Below are 21,012 nucleotides of genomic sequence, written 5' to 3' on the forward strand. Positions count from 1 at the left end.
GAACGCAAGCAAAACAGAATGGAATATCGACGCTTTCGATAGTGTCAAATGTAACAAGAATAACACATAAGGCATACAATTTACGTTCGGAGAAGAAACACTAAATTAAAAAGATTTTTTAGCCAGATTTCTTTTCACATATTTAAAATTGAAATTCAGTCAGCTGTTCCTTAATGCAAACAGGAGATTTGTTGAGCGAGTCAACGACAATAAGGTGCAGTTAAGAATTCTACAACGGCTCGCATCAATATTATTTTTTTGCGAATGTGCTCAAATTTAATTTTAAATATTGCGCATAAAAAAATATATATAGATATATAAGTAGCTATCTGGCTTTAGGGAATGTAGTGTAAGAGTTTCGTTCCATAGTTTCAAAAAACCGATATTTAATGCACATATTAATGTATCTAAGTGTTGTAATTTAAATATCGATATGGATATCGGCGTTATTATTCATAGATTTTAGCGCTTAAATTTGCTTGCTGTGCATATTATATTTTCACAATATTAAAAATGGATATCGAATTGCCTTATGTGGCAGAGTATGCAAAATCGGGCCGAGCTTCTTGTAAAGGATGTAAAACAGCAATTTTAAAGGATTCTCTGCGGCTTGCAGTAATGGTTCAAGTAGGTTTATACATATATGTATGCATATGTAGATGTTAAGACATTGTAGGCTAATACAATTAAAAACCATGAATATCCACGACACATTGTCCCTTCCGTATCCATTAGAGATTTGTGAAACTTAATGAATATTTTATCATATACATAGGTAACATATTAATTAATACATATGTATATATATTCATAAACATTGGCAGATATTTATGTATATTTACAATACCGAGGGGGACTGCAATACGTGCTTGCCGTACGTATTTAAATACAGTAGTCTACACCGTAGGGTCATTTAGGAGTAATTAACATTTGTTTACTTGTTTAAACCATTTTTAAACCCTGAACCCATTGTAAATGGGTAAAAAGGTATTTGTGTAAATGTATGTAACATGCAAAAGGAAACATCTCTCACCCCATAAAGTATATTTATTACTGATCAGCATCACAAGCCGAGTCGATCTAGCTATGTCCGAATGTCTGTCCGTCCGTCTGTATGTATGAACGCAAGAATCTCAAAACCTATAGGAGCTAGAGACTTTAGAGACCTTGCCCCGCAAGCTATCGTTGAAATTTGATATCGAAATCCTATTATTTGAGTAAGTCTTTTAGGTTTTAAGAGTTAGAAACACTAAACTTGACATGTATCTTCGACAATAGTATATAAAGGTTAAGTATCTTTTATTTTATAGCTACCTCCACCCTCCTGACTACACCCCATAGCTATAAATCAAATAAATAAACCAATCGGAACCACTCAACAATTCAATCCACAATTTGAATGCATTTGACCTTTTGAGAATAAACGAATATTCTATAGAACAATAGGATCTACTGTTGAAAATTTCATCAAGTTCAATTAAGAAACACAGAAGTTGTTAAAGAAAACGTGTGCTTAACGAGCATTGCAATTGCGATTGTATTGTATTTTGTGCTGTGTATGAATTAATAAATTGTAAATTGTTTTGTATAAGAAAACAACAATTGTGAGAGAAGAACTAATTTGAAAATTATTTGATTTAAAAATAATTAGCCTCGCACTGCTGCTGCCGCTGGCGTCCCCTTGTTGCTCTTTGGAATGCGAAGCCTTGTCGCACGTGTCGATTATTGGTCATGCACCTTGGCCGTGATCGTTGGGCTGGGTGCATGAGTACTTTCTACTGATATATTTTTATACCCTGAACCCATTAAAAATGGGTAAGAAGGGTATTATGTATTTGTGCAAATCTATGTAACAGGCAGAAAAAAGCATCTCCGATCGGGAAGCATCTAGTCGAGAGCTCCCGACTAGAACCCTCTTACTTGTTTTTATAAATGTTAATTGTAATGGATTAAAATAGAACACATTTTTATTACAACACAGTTGGCTTAGGTGCTGTTTCTGCAAGCCTGGTTGGGTCCTCAGGCTTTATCGTGGCCAACAGGGTCAAAAGCGGCTTTTTGAATAAGGTTCTTCTCTCGTGGGTGGAGTAGGTCCTCCAACGATCTTCTCTTGAGCCGCCTGACTACACACTTCCCAACGAGGTCTCTTGCTATTGATGTGTGTAACAGATGTTCTTAACTTATGTGCTGCTATTTGAATTAGTTTTTTATCATTAAAAGAGAATTGTTGGTATGGCTGTTAAAAAGAGGCGGTGGCAGGTTGTGTGGTTTATTACGAGTTCGAGTCCTATCTAGGAAGCCATTTTTATACCCATTTTTAATCGGTAAAAAGGGTAAAATGTATTTGTGCAAATGTATGTAACAGGCAGAAGGAAGCATCTCCGACCCCATAAATTATACATATTCTGGATCAGCATCAATAGCCGAGTCGATCTAGCCATGTCCGTCTGTCTGTCCGTCCGTCCGTCCGTCCGTATATATGAACTCAAGGATCTCAGAACCTATAAGAGCTAGTGACTTGAAATTTTTTTAACTGTGGGTCCTCCTAGTACCCGCGCAGATCGAGTTTGTTTTCGATATTCGATAACTTGCCCCGTTTCCAAGTAATCGATAAAAATCGATATCGAAATCCTTTTTTTTGAGCAATTTTGGTAAATAATATGAGCGAGAGTCATCAAACTTGACTGTTTGAGAATACACAAATGTTCTATAGCACAATATGATGGAGATACTGTTGAAAATTTGATCAAGGTCGCATTTAGTGTTGAAATAAGAGGGTTCAGGGTATCCCCTAGTCGGGAGCTCCCAACTAGAAACACAGAAGTTATTTAAGAATCCGTGTTATGGCTTTCCTCGTATCAGCGGCAGCAAGCGCATATTCTAGGAATTTCTGTATACATTTACACACACATTCATGCGCGTCTGCTTTGAATTCTATCAACAGCATTGCAATGTCGATTGTATTGTTTTGTGTGCTGCTATTTTAATTCGTTTTTTCTTATTAAGTGTGGATGTTGACAAGAGGCGGCGGCAAGTAGTGCGGTCTGTTGCGAGTTCGAACCCTACCGAGGATACTATTTTTTTTGGCTGGTGTGGCTATTGAGTAGAGGTGCAGCAATTAATGCGGTCTGTTGCGAGTTCGAGCCCTACCGAGGAAATATTTTTTTTAAATTTATTTTTATTACTACTAAAGCAAACGAGCGCGTAGCGCGAGTTGCATTTAGTGTTGAAATAAGAGGGTTCAGGGTATCCCCTAGTCGGGAGCTCCCAACTAGAACCTCTTAATTTTTTTTTATCTTGAGGAAGTAATATTTCTATGAAATATGTATCTTATTCTCCTGGACATTACTCTTTTTTACGAGGACTTTAACTGGTAACGATGTAGTTTTAATGTTTCTGAAATCATAGGAATATAAGTATTCGGCTTGCACCATTGTTTCTTCTGTGATGTACATTCAAATAATCTGTACATCTGTTTAAATGCTCAATTTTTTCAATTAATAATTAAGAAAATAATTTTTTGTGCGGTAAATTTTCGAATTTTTTTTATTTAAAATTTGAAAATTTCGAAAGAAAACTGCAATAGAAACAAGAGGTTATAGTTGGGAGCTCCCGACTAGAGGATACCCTGCACCCTCTTCTTTCATAACCAAATGCAGGTCGAGCTACGCGCTCGTTTGCTTTAGTAGTAATAAAGATAAATTAAAAACAAGTAAGAGGTTCTAGTCGGGAGCTCCCGATTAGAGGATACCCCGATCCCTCTTTTTTCATCACCAAATGCAGCTCGCGCTACGCGCTCATTTGCTTTTGAAGTAATAAAGATAAATTTAAAAAAAAAACCTTTCCTTGGCTGGGTTCAAACTCGCACTAGCCGCACTATTTGCCGCCGCCTCTACTCAACAGCCGCACCAGCCAAAAAAATAAAATAAAAATACTTTCCTCGATAGGTCTCGAACTCGCAGCGGACCGCACTACCTGCCGCCGCCTTTACCCAACAACCCCACCAATTATTGAGTATTAATGAGAAAAAAACAAATTAATATAGCAGCGCAGAAAACAATACAATCGCTATTGCAATGCTGTTGATAGAATTCAAAGAAGACGCTCGAGAATGTGTGTGTGTGTGTGTACATGAATACAGAAATTCTTGCAATTTGTGCTAGCTGCCGCAATCACGTGGGCAGCCGAAACACATTTTCTTTTTTGTTTCTTACCCGATCGTGATGTAATTTTCATCAGTAGATCTTATTGTACTTTGGAATATTCGTGTATTCTCAAAATGACAATTGCATTTAAATTGTGGCTTATATTGGTAGGCAGCATATGTAAATTGATTTATTTACTTGGTAGGGGGAGGTGGCGATAGCTATAAAATGAAAGTTACTTGATATCTATATACTATTATAGAAGCAACATATTAAGTTTGGGAACTCTAGCTCTTATTATTTACCTAATTTGCTCAAAAAACACGACTTCGATATCGATTTTTATCGATTACGTGGAAACGGAGTAAGCTATCGATTATCGGAAACAAACACGTACTGCGCATGGACTAGGAGGACCTACAGCTACAATTTCAAACTTTTTTTCTAGTTCTTATATGTTCTGAGATCCTTGCGTTCATACATACGGACGGAAGGACGGACAGACAGACATATCTAGATCGATTCGGCTCGGCTCCTTCTGCCTGTTACATACATTTGCACAAATACATTATACCCTTTTTACCCATTTTCAATGGATTCAGGGTATAAAACTTGTATATTTTGCCTCACCTCTATATTGATCATTAAAATCGATGGAGAGACGTTTTAATTATAACCATTCCAGCAAACGTGTCCGACGTCGCATTTTCAAATTCACGCATAAAATTTAGCCATTGGTTGAGGTTGTGGAACTTTCGAGGTTAGTGGAACGTTGGACGTTATCGTAACGTTTGACGTAAGTGGAACGTTCGACGTTAGAGGAACGTTCACGTTAATGAAACATTAGACGTTGGTGGAACGTTCGACATTAATGAAACATCTTTGTTTTTTTTTTGCGACGAGCATGTTAGCGATAACGATGACCTGCTTTGCTCAAAAAAGGAAACGCTTAAAAGTTTTAGGGGTAGATTGGCGAACAATCGCTTCGCAACTACTAGTAGCAACTCGGTCAGAGAATAATTTCTTATGAAATGAATGAACTTTGAAATTGAACCGAAAAGTTGAAAAGTAGATTGAGCGCCAACATTTTTTTTGCCAAGCATATTTGTCAACAAAATTAAAATATAGTGTATTTATCAAATCAATCATGTTAACAAAATAAACACCTCTATTTTTAATTTTAAGACCTTATATACGGAAATGAATGTACTGGTTTCAGGTTTTGAAATGAAGTTAATAGAGCCAAGAATTAATTGGTTTCGCAAGGGACCTGAACCTAACAATGTTAAATGCTGAGATGGAAAACATATGGAGCGATATTATCAGTAAAAAGACACGATACTTGAACCAATTTTATAACCCCGACTATAGGAACATTTTTAAGGTGTTTTTGTTTATGTGTATCATTGTGCATAAAAAGAAGGTTAAAAAAATATAGCCATATACAATTAATTTATTTTAAGACTACTATATCCTGACTCGATTTTTTTTCTTGACTTCCAATTTATAGCACGCATCTGTGCAGTCTACTAGAGCGATTTATTTATATTAATTATTATTTTTAGTCACCCTTTCATGATGGAAAAATGCCAAATTGGTTTCACAAGGACTGTTTTTTTAAGAAACAAAAACCAGCCTCCGTAGGGGACATTAAGAACTTCGAAAATTTGAGATTTGCAGACCAAACTGAGCTCTCAAAACTGATTGGTATGTATATTTAACTATCTCAAAATAAAATAGTCTAACTTTTGTTATTAGATACTATATCGGTAACTGTTGCTGGCAAAACAGGCAAACGTTCAAAGTCCGAACAGGAAGCTCTTAAAGATTTTGGGATTGAATACTCTAAATCAGGTCGAGCCACATGTCGCGGCTGCGAACTAAAAATAAGCAAGGATGAAGTTCGAGTCTTTAAAACAGTTTACGATACTGAAATTGGCATGAAATACGGCGGCCAAAAAGTATGGCATCATTTGGAGTGCTTTGCAAAAATGCGATCGGACGTTGATTGGTTTGACACTGGCGAAAACCTGCCTGGATATAAGCTCCTTAAAGACGAGGACAAGGAGGAAGTTTTAAAAGTTCTACCGTGAGTAAAAATGCATTTTGTTTGACATTTATATTCGCAAAGTGAAAAAGAGCTGGAGGCTTGTATACTCTTTTTATATTCACGCTGCAGCAAAGAGAAAAATTTCTTTATCACGTTCATAAAGTGGGTGGGTGACCATCAAGTTTAAAACTAGCGATCACATTAAGTTAGTATATTACTGATAAATGCATAAAAATCATTGCCACGAGGATATTTAACGTCCAGAGTCTTATAATTACAAGTATCTTCTGAAAATGTCGCGTTACTGAGCCTATATATATTTTATTATATTATGCTCACCCCAACCCTCTGCTAGGCGCAGTGGTTAAAGCTTCGCTCACTAAACACTTCACCAACGCACTCTAAGAGCGAAAAGGGAGAGGCAATTGAGCAAGCGGAGAAGCTGCATGAGCTGGCGGGCTTAATAAATAATCATGATTCTTACGACTACTTTTAATACTTTTTAAATTTTCTTATATCTATTTCTACACCTTTTATAATGTGCGGCCGTGCAATTCTTGTGACATTGGCGATGACCATTGCAGGCCTGACCAGCGTGTGGACATGCCATGTCGTTGGGACCTCCATTCAAAGCTCGACTATTTTGGGATCCTCGGCCACATTATTCCTTTCTAGGCGAATCACGGACCGTAATGGTAGAAAAGAAATTGTGTCTCCACGTCCCCCTGTGAGGTCAACCCCATAGCGGAAGTAGGAGCACTCCCGTTTGTAGTCGTCATGGTTGTCTGTGTCCATTTTGCAAGCGTCGGCGCGGTCGGGGGCGCCTTTACTGGCTGGGGCCTTAACCTTGGCAAAGTCTTAAGCGAAATATAATAATTAATATAAGCGGCCCTCGTTGCTGTCACTTCCGGTCAACTCTATCTCAGCATTCAGCCAGGCGTGCACGTTGACGAAGGTCTCCAAATCGCTGCTATTGTCTTACAGGCTTAGAAAGGAATTATATCCCTGAGTCTATAAAATTTAAAGGCCCTATCTGATACAATGTTGTTTAATTGCTAACTATACTAACACTAGTGGACGTTGCTCTGATCCGGTATTGTCATTGTCCTTGATTGTGCTTCGCTGGATGCGTATGCATGGAGGTGTGTGTGTCGGTATTCATGGACATGCACGTATGATTCGTGTGCGCTATCCGACGGCTCATAGTGCTTTGCTGGACGCGTTGGAGATACGCACTCTGACTGCGCTGCGGAGGCAATCGACCTGACGGACGTGTCAGGCGTGTAAGCGAGAAACTGACCATGACTCCGATAGTGAGGCGGTCGCGGCTGCTGTCTATTAGGCGTGTAATGCATAAGCTAGTGAAATACCCTGCCGATTGCACTTCGCCACCGATTGCACTAAATTGCAAAACACGTCCGTGCACAACCTTAGCCATTTAGCGCCATGTATTGCCATATGCACTCGCACACACACTCACACTGTTGGCAACTTAGCAGAAGGTTGAGTTTAAGATCGAAAGGATGTTCTCTAACTCCTGATGATTTTTTTTAAAATATCTGCCCTATATGGGATACTAAAGATTCTATCGGTGAGTATGTTTGTTTCAACTGAATTTTATGAAGGTTTTCCAAACTTACGTTATTCAGTATGATCGTACTCTTCATTTCTAGTTCTGTGATAAACTTACATAGATTAAAATCGTTATGTTAATGAGAATTGCGCAGATTTTCGAGTAGTTCGTTTACAGGCTGTTATGGTTAAATATTGAAATGTAAACTCGTCGAAGGTCCGATTTGAGATGGGGACCACCCAACACAAATACAAAATAATTTTTTTCAGATACAAATAAAAAAAAAATACGAAGGCAATGCCCAGCCCACCCCAACACAGTAGAGAAATATTTTTTGCACGGACCCGCATTAAACAATTACAAAATAGAGTTTTACAGCTACCCCGGAGCGAAAAACTCGATCAATGCTAAGGTGTGTGCACCATTTAGTGCGGGCTTTCTCTATTGAGATTGAGCTAGACCCTACCAAAATCATTTGATGGTCGGTCCCATAATGTATTTGTTTTTAAGTAGCTTCCTAACTCAAAACCTGAAGAACTTAAAGCGGTCGACACCGAATATGCTATATCTCATGGATTCTGGCGCTCAATTTGCTGAATTGCTTCAATAATAATAAAGTCTTTATAGGGGATACAACTACCAGTTGTATGTGGTTTTAGTTATCCATTGTAAAAAATTACAACTGAAGACAGCCCTATAGGGATCGGGGCTGAATAAACTGATTCGCCAAGATTCGGTCACTCGATTCGTCTTGTTGCTTCCAGGTATTTGTAGGATTTTCAACCAGCAGCTGGATTGGTTTTTATACCCTCTACCCATTAAAAATGGGTAAACAGGGTATATTGTATTTGTGCAAATGTATGTAACACGCAGAAGAAAGCATCTCCGACCCCATAAAGTATATATATTCTTGATCAGCATCAATAGGCGAGTCGATCTAGCCATGTCCATCTGTCCGTCTGTCCGTATGTATGAACTCAAGGATACCAGAACCTATAAGAGCTAGAGACTTGAAATTTCAGGTGTTGGTCCTCCTAATGCCCGCGCAGATCGAGTTTGTTTCCGATATTCGATACCTTGCCCCGTTTCCAAGTAATCGAAAGAAATCAATACCGAAATCCTGTTTTTTGAGCAATTTCGGCAAATAATATGAGCTAGAGTCACCAAACTTGACATGTAGCTTCTAGAATAGTATATATATATATCAAGTATCTTTCATTTTACACCTATCGCCCCCTCCACGCTACTACCGCAAAGCTATAAATCAAGTTAACTATCCAACTTTTATTGCCTATCAATTTAAGCCACAATTTGTATGCAATTGCATTTTTGAGAATACACAAATATTCTATATTCTATTCTACAATAAGATGTCCTGTCGAAAATTTCATTAAGTTCGGTTAAGAAACACAAAAGTTATGTGCGCACGTGTTAGCAGCATAGCTGCTGCGCAAATTCCAAGAATTTATACATATACACACACACATTCATGCGCGTCTGCTTTGAATTCTATCAACAGCATTGCAATTGCGATTGTATTGTTTTCTGTGCTGCTATTTTAATTGTTTTTTTTTTTCTCATTAAAGCTCAATTATTGGGGTGGCCCTTGAGTAGAGGCAGCGGCAAGTGGTGCCAAGGGAACAATTTTTATTTTTTTTTTATTTTCATTTTTCTTTATTACTTCTTAATCAAACGAGCGCGTAGCGCGAGCTGCATTTGGTGTTGACGAAAAAAGAGGCCTCAGGGTATACCATAGTCGGGAGCTCCCGACTAGAACTTCTTTCTTGTTATATTTTCTTTTTCGTTAGGAATATTATATTCCCTCTCCAGCTGCACCAATGAAATAATCTATTAAATATTTATATCTTTATTTGGCCCCTTGTATTCGTACTTTGACTTATTCGTTGCTTGTCCGCAGATAAAAAGATAAAACAAGTAAGAGACCTCTTCTAATAATACCAAAGGCAGCTCGCGCTACGAGCTTGTTTGTTTTAGCAGTAATAACAAGAGTGATCTACCCAGGAGTGCCCCACTAGGGCATAACAAAAAAATTAGAATATAAACTATAAATATTTCATTTGGGTCATTTAAGTATTTTATTAAATAAAAATATATCAGATTCTTCTCATTATGCCTGACTGAACCAAGAAATACATGATAGAGCATTTGAATGTGTGTGACTTTTGCTACCAGTCTGGTTATCGCTACTTATTATATTATAAATATGGGTAAAGTTTACAAATATTTGCTAAACTGTAACAATTTTGATATGAAAAATCAATGTTGGTATATGGTCTGTCTGCAACAACGAGACGGACAAAATTAATTAAGATATTCTCGACAAGCATAAAAATGTTTAAATGTTAATTATATTACAAATATATTTAAGTATGCATGCAACATATGTATGTTATTTGGTGTTTTCTCAGGTCCGGGAGTCCTGAGAGATAGCCTTATCAGAAAATACATACTGATTTCAACAACGCAATGGTTATATTTATGTTATATCTACAAACGAAGTTGATGAGTTATTATTAGTTTTGGATTTTAAAGAAAAGAAGGAACGGCTTAAAGAATTGTGGCTCACGGTTTTGCAGATATGTGAAAAAAATAGCAAGATCCATTTCGAGTATTGTTTGTTTGGCGAAACTTATTGAGAAAATATGTCTATAATCTGTCTTTCGTTAAAAACTTACTGAAACTTACAAATGGATATGTGAACTGGGTTTAATTTTACAGTCTCGCAGTTGCAATGCCTCAATTTGGACCGTTTGGTACATTTTCTTCAACAAATATTTCAGAAATGTTCAGTTCGATTTCAAGATCCATATGCTCAAAACCATATGCTCCCGATACGCGCTCGCTTGCTCAAGCTTTACACATTTATACCTATTTAATATGTAAAGAGATATCTAGAATTCATATAAAGATATTTAAAAACAATATTTGTTTAGCTGGATTGAGGTCCGGAGTTTTGTTAAAAAACAAATGAAACAATTATGTTTAAATTTGCATTTCGGATCAATTTCGGCAGCGCAACGGTAACCGTCTTAAGGGCACTTACCCCAAGACACAAAAAAACAATTAACATTAAAATAAATTAAATTAAACATTTAACATACAATATTTGAGTCGTTTTTTGTTTGATGTGCTTATTATGTGTAGCATTTCCAGTATATGTCGTTTGCTGTAGTGCTGTTCTTGCTGTAGCATTGTTATTGCATCAAAGTTTATTGTGTGGTTGCTTTTCATACAGTGGGTCATTAGTGCTTTTATATGGTATTTTGTAAATGACATAACTTTTGTCCATCATTGAACTCGTTGAAAATGAGTAAAGTGGATATAATGTATTTTTGCAAATGTATGTAACAGGCAGAAGGAAGCGTCTCCGACCCTATTAAGTATATATGTATATTCTTGATAAGGATCAATAGCCGACTCGATCTAGCCGTGCTCGTCTGTCTGTCCGTCCGTCCGTATGAACGCAAGAATCTCATAACCTGTTAGAGCAGTACAAGATTCCGATAATCCATAACTTTCCCCGTTTCGATATCGAAAACCTGTTTTTATACCCATTAAAAATGAGTAAAAAGGGTATATTGTATTTGTGCAAAAATATGTAACAGACAGAAGGAAGCATCTCCGACCCCATAAAGTATATACATATAGCATCAACAGCATCAACGAGTCGATCTAGCCAAGTCCGTCTGTCTGTCCGCATGTATGAACGCAAGGATCTCAGAACTTATAAGAGCCTCCTAGTGCCCGCGCAGATCGAGTTTGTTTCCGATATTCGATAACTTGCCCGTTTCCAAGTAATCGATAGAAATCGATACCGAAATCCAGTTTTTTGAACAATTTTGGTTAATAATAAGAGCTAGACTCACCGAACTAGACATGTAGCTTCTAGAATAGTACATATGTATATATCAAGTAACTTTAATTTTATAGTTATCGCCACCTCTCGCTGCCACCACAAAGTAAGTAAATAAACCGATATAAGCCACAATTTAAATGCAATAGACTTTTTGAGAAATCACAAATATTCTTTGGGAAAATAAGATGTACTCTCGAAAATTTCATTAAGATCGGTTAAGAAACACAAAAGTTATATGTTTTGGTTGCGCACGTGTTTCTAGCAGCAGCTAGCGCAAGTTCCAAGAATTTCCGTCTACATGTACACACACACATTCATGCGCGTCTGCTTTGAATTCTATTAACAGCATGGCAATTGCGATTGTATTGTTTTCTGTGCTCCTATTTAGATTGCTTAATTGGCTATTGAGTAGAGGTGGCGGAAAGTAACTCGGTCAGTTACGAGTTCGAACCATGCGTAGGAAAGTGTTTTTTTAATTTATCATTATTACTACCAAAGCAAACGAGCGCGTAGCTCGAGCTCCATTAGATGTTGGAATAAGAGGATTGAGGGTATCCCCTAGTCGGAAGCTCCCGACAAGAACCTTTTACTTGTTTGAGCTAGGTTTTAAGAGCTAGAGTCACCAAATGTAGCTTCTTGACTATATACAGATCAAGTAGCTTTCATTTTATAGCTATTAATATAGAGCCTCGTACTTGTTGCCTTTGTATTGTTGAGAACATGTAAAGTATTCGTTGGTTTGTGTGCTACTTTTATTTCTCGTTCGTTTTAGCAGTGTAAGTTCGTGAGGCGTTCTGGTAATCGTGGTACATATTTTAAAAACTTGTATATTTTCGTAGTTTCTGTAGATTTTTTTGTTGTATTTTTTAATCATGTGTATATTACATTGTTGAGTGGGAAGTCATTTTTGGTAAAGAGTTTTTATATTTCATGTCCACTTTCTTTGTAGAATTTTGTGTCCGATACGTTAATCATCCTTCTTGGGTGATTTGAGTTAAAGTTAAGTATTCGTCCAGACGCTATGGGTTTCTTATACAACTTAATTTTGAGTGCATGGCAATTTCTGGTATATTGCTAGAACAGTAGTAAATTTAAATTTAAAGAAGTAGTTCAATTTTTCCGAAGGTTATGTTCTCCTGTCTTGTCCGTTACGGCATAAAGGTGATCTACATAATTCGTCAAAAGTCTTGGTTTTATTGTCAATTTATCAGTTATATTGGCATTCCTTTTAATTATATATATTATTTGTCTTCGTATTTAATGTACCGGTTTTCTTGAGTGCAAAATCTTAACAACATTTACTACATTTACTTTAAGTATAATATAAATAAGTAACTAGGGGATACCTTGAAACAAATCCGGTTGATGGCCCTCTGCGTCGTTTCGTTTTCGAAGTACAATGAGCGAAAAAGATTTATACTTCTGAGTGACGCATTGTACTTTTGCTTTATCCTTGATATGCATGCTTTATATGAATGACTAGCGGGTAATCCCCGACCTTGCCTCTGGAACGTTTTGTGATAAAAATTTTAGATATTACCTTTCCACTAAGTACACGCCCGTGGAAAATTAAAATTTACCCCTACCATCTTGATCTCCACTTCTATTTAAAAATATTTTTAAAGTGCATCGAATAACGAACCAAATGTTAAATTCAGCCCAAATGTTAATGAGGCCGATCCGATGGTAAATAAACAACGTGCACCTTCATCCCATACATCACATAAGCCACACTGAAAATTTCAGCTTCCTAGCTCTTACGGTATGGGCTGTGCGTTGATCACCAATAAGTCAGTCAGTCAGGACAAACAGTTTTATATATAGAGATTTCAAGTCTATTGTTAAACAAACAACAAACGAGTGTCGAACTTTTAACCACTTTCAACCTAGCGAACTAATTATATTTTGGATGAGCAAACAGATAAACTAATTTAATTTAAACTGACTTTTGCCAGACAATTTCTTCATTATTAATGCTCTATAATTCACGGACTTTTTTTGACGTTTCGGTAAAAATCGATGTAAAACTTACTGTTATATGATATAATAGCCTGAATGCCGATTGGTGCGCGACTAGTTTCCATAAAAACAGACATGACTCGGCTGTTGGTGCTGGTCAAGAGAAAAAGAAGCATAATAAAATACTTATTTATTTTCTTATTAATTTTCAGTGTGGTTAAATCTGAAGATACCCCAGACGCCAAGAAGCCGAAGCTAGAGCCCAATTTTGAAATCGAAGAAAAAATTAAGATAAAAAAGTTAAAAAATCAGAATGATATTTTGTTTAATTATCGTGATAATTTAAAAAAAGAAATGAAAAAATCAGATATCGAGAAGCTGTTAAAATATAATGCACAGGAGCCTTTGACTGGGGATTCTGAAAAGCTTTTAGATCAAGCAGCGGATCTATTGGCATTTGGTGCAATTAAGTCTTGTCCAGAGTGCAAGAGTACGCAGTTCATCTTCACCAAGTCAGGTTACCTTTGTAACGGAAACATATCAGAATGGACCAAATGCACACAGTTATTAACTGAGCCTCAGCGGACTTCATGCAAAATTCCAAATGAACTTAAATCTGAATATATTTTTTTGAGCGCTTTCAAAAAAAAGCCCGAATCGCGACTTATTCAGTATATACCTCCAAGTGCATCAACTATTGCTAAGGACATTGCAATAAAGAAAAATCCAGAAGAACTAAATGGGTTAGTAACCAAACAATTTTTTTAAATAACAATTTAGTCAAAAGTTCATTAGATAAATACAACGCTTTAACTATAAACCTTATTGATGCCTTAAATCAACTTTAATGCTTTTGTTATGTTCCTAAATTTGAAAACCTTATAAGGATGAACACAACTAGTTGTCTTATTCTACCTTTTGCTTGTTCTGTGTTTTCTTTGCGTTTTATCTTTTAGATTGAGTAAAATTATGAAAATATTTTTTATGCTTTCATTTTAGCCCAAAAATAAAACGAGAACGACCACCATTATACAACCTTAAATTCTCTCTAATCGGCTTAAAAGATAATGAAGCGGAAATAAAAAAGCGAATCGGAAAGTTAGGAGGTAAATTTGATACCAAAATAACTAATGACACTATTGCCATAATATCAACCGGAAAAGAAGTTGAAAAATTCAGTTCTCGTATGAAAAAAGCAAAAGAGCTTGGAATACATATTGTTCCTATGAAGTATCTCGATTCAGTGGAATCTGATAGCTCTGTCGCCATTAATTTTATATGTAGTATGACTCTTTGCGACTGGGGAACCGATCCATCAGCCCACATTCCTCAAGAAGAGACAAGAAGCTCAAAATCTAAAAGTATCTATACAAAATCTGTACCAAAATCGGTAACTCTTAAAGTGAAAAATGGATTTGCTGTTGATCCTGATAGTGGACTGGACGATATCGCGCACGTATATATACAAGGCGACAGTAATTATAATATTGTACTTGGATTAACAGACATACAACGAAACAAGAATTCATATTACAAGTTACAACTTTTAGAAGCCGATAAACAAAATAAGTATGTCTATAATTTGCATTCACAATAAGCACATTACACATACTACATTTAATGTTTTACTTTTCCTAATTGTATAGGTATTGGATTTTTCGCTCATGGGGTCGTATTGGAACAACTATTGGAAGCTCAAAGGTGGAAGATTTCAAAACATTAGTCGATGCTATACAATGTTTTCACAGTGTTTACGCAGAAAAGACAGGAAATGAATTTGGGAACAGAAATAATTTTGTTAAGATACCGGGTCGTATGTACCCAATCGATATTCAATATGAGGAATATAAGGAAGTAAAAGACGCTAGCAGTGAAAATATTGTTTCTAAACTTAAACCTTCAGTTCAAAATTTAATAAAACTTATATTTGATGTCGACTCAATGAAGAAAACAATGATGGAATTCCACATAGATATGGAAAAAATGCCCCTAGGCAAACTTAGTTTAAAGCAACTTCAGTCAGCATATACTGTTGTAAATGAAATATATGAATTGATTCAGCAAAGTGGCACCAATGCTCGATTTATTGATGTCAGTAATCGATTCTACACATTAATACCGCATAGTTTTGGAGTCAATGCACCGCCTTTAATTGAAACGATTGAACAGATAGAAAATTTACGGCAAATGCTGGATTCATTAGCGGAGATAGAAGTTGCCTATAAGTTAATAAAGAACGAGGATCATTTGGATAATGTTAATCCATTGGATAAACATTACGAACAGTTAAAAACACATCTGGAACCGCTTGACAAAAACAGTGAAGAATTCACAATTTTAAACAAGTACGTGCAAAATACGCATGCAGCTACACATAGTTCATACGAACTTCAAGTAATAGATGTATTTAAGGTAGCTCGACAAGGTGAAGCTCGGCGCTTTAAGCCTTTTAAGAAGCTACAAAACCGAAAATTGCTTTGGCACGGTTCTCGACTTACAAACTTTGTTGGAATATTGTCGCATGGTTTGAAAATTGCTCCGCCAGAAGCACCACCAACTGGCTATATGTTCGGCAAGGGCATTTATTTTGCAGATATGGTGTCCAAATCGGCTAACTATTGTTGTACCAGTCAACAAAACTCTACCGGACTTTTGCTTCTGTCCGAAGTGGCTTTAGGGGACATGATGGAATGTACGGCTGCCAAGTATGTAAACAAATTACCAAAAGGTAAACACAGCTGTTTTGGTCATGGTCGCACGATGCCAAATCCCAAAGAGTCATATGTTCGAACTGATGGTGTTGAAATACCACTAGGAAAGCCTATCACTGATGCGAATTTCACATCTTCGTTGTTGTATAATGAGTTTATTGTCTATGATATTGCTCAAGTCAATGTCCAATATTTATTTCGCATGGAGTTCAAGTATAAGTATTAATAAAATTTGCTTATTAAACTAGTAGAAATGACTATTTTTCTGATCTACTTTAAAGTACTTGCAAGCTGCAACTGGAGTAACAGACCCTAACCCAGGTCATATTTAGTTTTTGACAAAATTGAGCTAGAGAAGTAGACAAAACGTTAAAATAAATTGGTTTGACGTGTCCGCTGTCAATTAATGGCACAGAAGTATGATATAGTGGAGCTTGATTTGAATGTATTCAATTTAAATTAATGTATTTCAACCAAAAGCCTTCACCGATTAGAGGAACGGTTGAAAGCTTTTGAATTCCTTTACAAATAGCAAATCTAGAGTGCATTCTTGAAGCTTTTTGAATAAAGATTGACAAGGAAAAGTTAATGCAGGTACTAATTGAGAAAATATATGGTGGTGATGGTTTTGTAGCCGAATAGGATAATCACAATCAAACTGTGAGGTATTCCTTGCACTGGGCTCTGAGTGGTCTGCGATGCCCCAGAAATTATGTAACTGCTGCTATATGGCTCATAAAAAAATATTTATAAATTTGGTATACTCTCAGATTATTCGATTTTTATATGTTATAGTAGTTGTGACACGCCTCTTTAGAGTAATCCTTGGTTTTTAGGTTCATTTTCTGAACACTCCGGCTCCATCATGTGTTTGTTAGAACACGCTTTGGGGTACCTGGCCGGTCGCACTGAGTTCTCCTACTGTTGGGTCCGCTCTGGAAACAATAGACTGATACAAGCACTGCTTGCACAGGATACACTACAGCTATTCCAAACCCTACACTATGCCATGTCCAGTATCCTCGATGGCTTGCACACAATGTTGTTCAAGGAAGCAGTCGTTGGTCCTGGTATCCTTCGATAGTTTTCCTCTGTGTTGTTAGGTGTCCTGGATGTCCTTGATGGCATTGCTTTAAGTTCCTCGATGTCATGTTCTTTCCCTGAGTCGTTCGTTGCGGACTTTTATTAGCACTACACTAGTTGAAATACATACCGATTTCAACAACGCAATGGTTCTATTTATGTTATATCTACAAACGAAATTGAGGAGTTATTATTAGTTTTGGCTTTTAAAGAAAAGAAGGAACGGCTTGAAGAATTATGGCTTGCGGTTTTGCAGATATTTGAACAAAATAGTAAAAAATCTTGAAAAACAGAGAATTTTTCCATACATTTCGAACGAAATAAAAAAAAAGAGAGAAAAGAAAAAGAGAAAAAAAAAACAATTAAAATAGCAGCACAGAAAACAATACAATCGCAATTGCAATGCTGTTGATAGAATTCCAAGCAGACGCGCATGAATGTGTGTGTGTACATGTATACAGAAATTCTTGGAATTTGCGCAGCAGCTATGCTGCTAACACGTGCGCACATAACTTTGGTGTTTCTTAACCGATCCTAATGAAATTTTCGACAGTACATCTTATTGTAGAATAGAATAAAGAATATTTGTGTATTCTAAAAAATTCAATTGCATATAAATTGTGGCTTAAACTGATGGGCAATACAAGTTGGATAGTTAACTTGATTTATAGCTTTGTGGTGGTAGCGGGGAGGTGGCGATAGGTGTAAAATTAAAGATACTTGATATATATATATATATATATATGTATATGTATATGTATATGTATATATATGTAACAGGCAGAAGGAAGCGTCTCCGACCCTATTAAGTATATATATTCTTGATAAGGATCAATAGCCGACTCGATCTAGCCGTGCTCGTCTGTCTGTCCGTCCGTCCGTATGAACGCAAGAATCTCATAACCTGTTAGAGCAGTACAAGATTCCGATAATCCATAACTTTCCCCGTTTCGATATCGAAAACCTGTTTTTATACCCATTAAAAATGAGTAAAAATGGTATATTGTATTTATGCAAATGTATGTAACAGACAGAAGGAAGCATCTCCGACCCCATAAAGTATATATAGCATCAACAGCACCAACTAGTCGATCTAGCCAAGTCCGTCTGTCTGTCCGCATGTATGAACGCAAGGATCTCAGAACCTATAAGAGCCTCCTAGTGCCCGCGCAGATCGAGTTTCGATATTCGATAACTTGCCCCGTTTCCAAGTAATCGATACCGAAATCCAGTTTTTTGAACAATTTTGGTAAATAATAAGAGCTAGACTCACCGAACTAGACATGTAGCTTCTAGAATAGTACATATGTATATATCAAGTAACTTTCATTTTATAGTTATCGCCACCTCCCGCTGCCACCACAAAGTAATTAAATTAAGTAAATAAACCGATATAAGCTACAATTTAAATGCAATACACTTTTTGAGAATTCACAAATATTCTATGGGGCAAAAAGATGTACTTTCGAAAATTTCATTAAGATCGGTTAAGAAACACACACACATTCATGCGCGTATGCTTTGAATTCTATTAACAGCATGGCAATTGCGATTGTATTGCTTTCTGTGCTCCTATTTAAATTGGTTTTTATCTCATCAATGCTTAATTGGCTATTGAGTAGAGGTGGCGGAAAGTAACTCGGTCAGTTACGAGTTCGAACCATGCGTAGGAAAGTGTTTTTTTAATTTATCATTATTACTACCAAAGCAAACGAGCGCGTAGCTCGAGCTCCATTAGATGTTGGAATAAGAGGATTGAGGGTATCCCCTAGTCGGAAGCTCCCGACAAGAACCTTTTACTTGTTTGAGCTAGGTTTTAAGAGCTAGAGTCACCAAATGTAGCTTCTTGACTATATACAGATCAAGTAGCTTTCATTTTATAGCTATTAATATAGAGCCTCGTACTTGTTGCCTTTGTATTGTTGAGAACATGTAAAGTATTCGTTGGTTTGTGTGCTACTTTTATTTCTCGTTCGTTATAGCAGTGTAAGTTCGTGAGGCGTTCTGATAATCGTGGTACATATTTTAAAAACTTGTATATTTTCGTAGTTTCTGTAGATTTTTTTGTTGTATTTTTTAATCATGTGTATATTACATTGTTGAGTGGGAAGTCATTTTTGGTAAAGAGTTTTTATATTTCATGTCCACTTTCTTTGTAGAATTTTGTGTCCGATACGTTAATCATCCTTCTTGGGTGATTTGAGTTAAAGTTAAGTATTCGTCCAGACGCTATGGGTTTCTTATACAACTTAATTTTGAGTGCATGGCAATTTCTGGTATATTGCTAGAACAGTAGTAAATTTAAATTTAAAGAAGTAGTTCAATTTTTCCGAAGGTTATGTTCTCCTGTTTTGTCCGTTACGGCATAGAGGTGGTCTACATAATTCGTCAAAAGTCTTGTTTTATTGTCAATTTATCAGTTATATTGGCATTCCTTTTAATTATATATATTATTTGTCTTCGTACTTAATGTACCGGTTTTCTTGAGTGCAAAATCCTAACAACATTTACTAGATTTACTTTAAGTATAATATAAATAAGTAACTAGGGGATACCTTGAAACAAATCCGGTTGATGGCCCTCTGCGTCGTTTCGAAGTAAAATGAGCGAAAAAGATTTATACTTTTGAGTGACGCATTGTACTTTTGCTTTATCCTTGATATGCATGCTTTACATGAATGACTAGCGGGTAATCCCGTCCCTCTGGAACGTTTTGTGATAAAAATTTAAGATATTACCTTTGCACTAAGTGGAAAAAATATTGTATGTTAAATGTTTAATTAATTTTTTAATTTAATTTATTTTAATGTTAATTAATTTTCGGCTCCTGGTGCTATTGCCCAACTGCCCGATGCGTTGCCGAAATTTATCGGAAATACATTAAAACAAAAAAATCGTGTTTCTTTTTGTTTTTAACAAAGCCCCGGTCCTCAAACAATTATTTATTAAATGGAAAGGTCACCAAAACCAGCAAACTCACCAGAAGCATTAAAAGGCAACCAATTTGTACAACGTGCAGCGTCCTCGGCCCGGTGCTGTACACGGCCGACTCCCCATACGAGGACAAAGCAGTTCACCCCTCAGCCACGCGAGACTGCTAGTGGCAAGGTACGCAGACGACACCTGTAGCATGAGCAACATATTTATAATACATACCCAACCAATGTAAGGGTATATGAGATCAAATAAACAATAACCCATTTAGCGACACTTTGTTGCTAAACATATCGCAACCCAAAGTGCATTCGAAATATGATCGTCCACTCATAAGTGGCGTGACCATAGCGCAGAATATGCAACGTCTGCATATTCTGCCGAATACCATTCTTTGTCTTACGATATATACTATGCTCAATGTATATGCTTTAAGTGTATGCATATATACATGCTCCCGCTCTGCCGCTGTACTCAGCGACTGAGACTTATATACAAAACTCTAATGTTAGACTTAAGAACAAACATATAATTGAACGACACATCAGTCGAAGAATATCATCAACGTCTTAGGACGTATGCCAATAAACGATCAATAAAAGTAAAACTGTTTAATTAATTTTACATGGCGACCGTGACAGTGGTTTGCCGTTTGTGTTACAAAAAAAAAAAAAAAAAAA

The 21,012-nt window shown here is 36.4% G+C and overlaps 1 protein-coding gene across 3 annotated transcripts; it reads left to right on the top strand.

The window, feature by feature from the left end:
- The first annotated feature begins 448 nt into the window (after positions 1 to 448).
- Parp (Poly-(ADP-ribose) polymerase) lies at positions 449 to 16,569 on the top strand. 3 transcript variants are annotated; one of them, XM_064686138.1, is made up of 6 exons: positions 453 to 627; positions 5,711 to 5,852; positions 5,937 to 6,234; positions 13,817 to 14,347; positions 14,604 to 15,173; positions 15,251 to 16,569. In XM_064686138.1, the coding sequence occupies exons 1-6, from the start codon at positions 514 to 516 to the stop codon at positions 16,539 to 16,541; spliced, it is 2,946 nt and encodes a 981-aa protein (XP_064542208.1). In that variant the 5' UTR covers positions 453 to 513; the 3' UTR covers positions 16,542 to 16,569. The 3 variants fall into 3 exon arrangements, with proteins under 3 accessions (XP_064542209.1, XP_064542208.1, XP_064542207.1); XM_064686137.1 differs by having other exon boundaries at positions 454 to 627; positions 5,904 to 6,234; XM_064686139.1 differs by lacking the exons at positions 13,817 to 14,347; positions 14,604 to 15,173; positions 15,251 to 16,569 and adding an exon at positions 6,780 to 6,885 and having other exon boundaries at positions 449 to 627; positions 5,904 to 6,234.
- Positions 16,570 to 21,012: the final 4,443 nt, after the last annotated feature.

The sequence above is a fragment of the Drosophila montana genome, unplaced genomic scaffold (assembly GCF_035044405.1).
Source record: "Drosophila montana isolate Dmon_TW-CO22-7 unplaced genomic scaffold, ASM3504440v1 contig_3139_1, whole genome shotgun sequence".
Taxonomy (NCBI): Eukaryota; Metazoa; Arthropoda; class Insecta; order Diptera; family Drosophilidae; genus Drosophila; species Drosophila montana.

What these genes read in the sequence shown, in the direction of transcription:
- Parp (XM_064686137.1), top strand. Translation starts at nt 514, where the DNA reads ATGGATATCGAATTGCCTTATGTGGCAGAGTATGCAAAATCGGGCCGA. An exon ending in GAAGTTTTAAAAGTTCTACC is followed by an intron (nt 6,235 to 13,816) that starts GTGAGTAAAAAT and finishes ATTAATTTTCAG; the next exon opens with TGTGGTTAAATCTGAAGATA. An exon ending in GAAGCCGATAAACAAAATAA is followed by an intron (nt 15,174 to 15,250) that starts GTATGTCTATAA and finishes CTAATTGTATAG; the next exon opens with GTATTGGATTTTTCGCTCAT.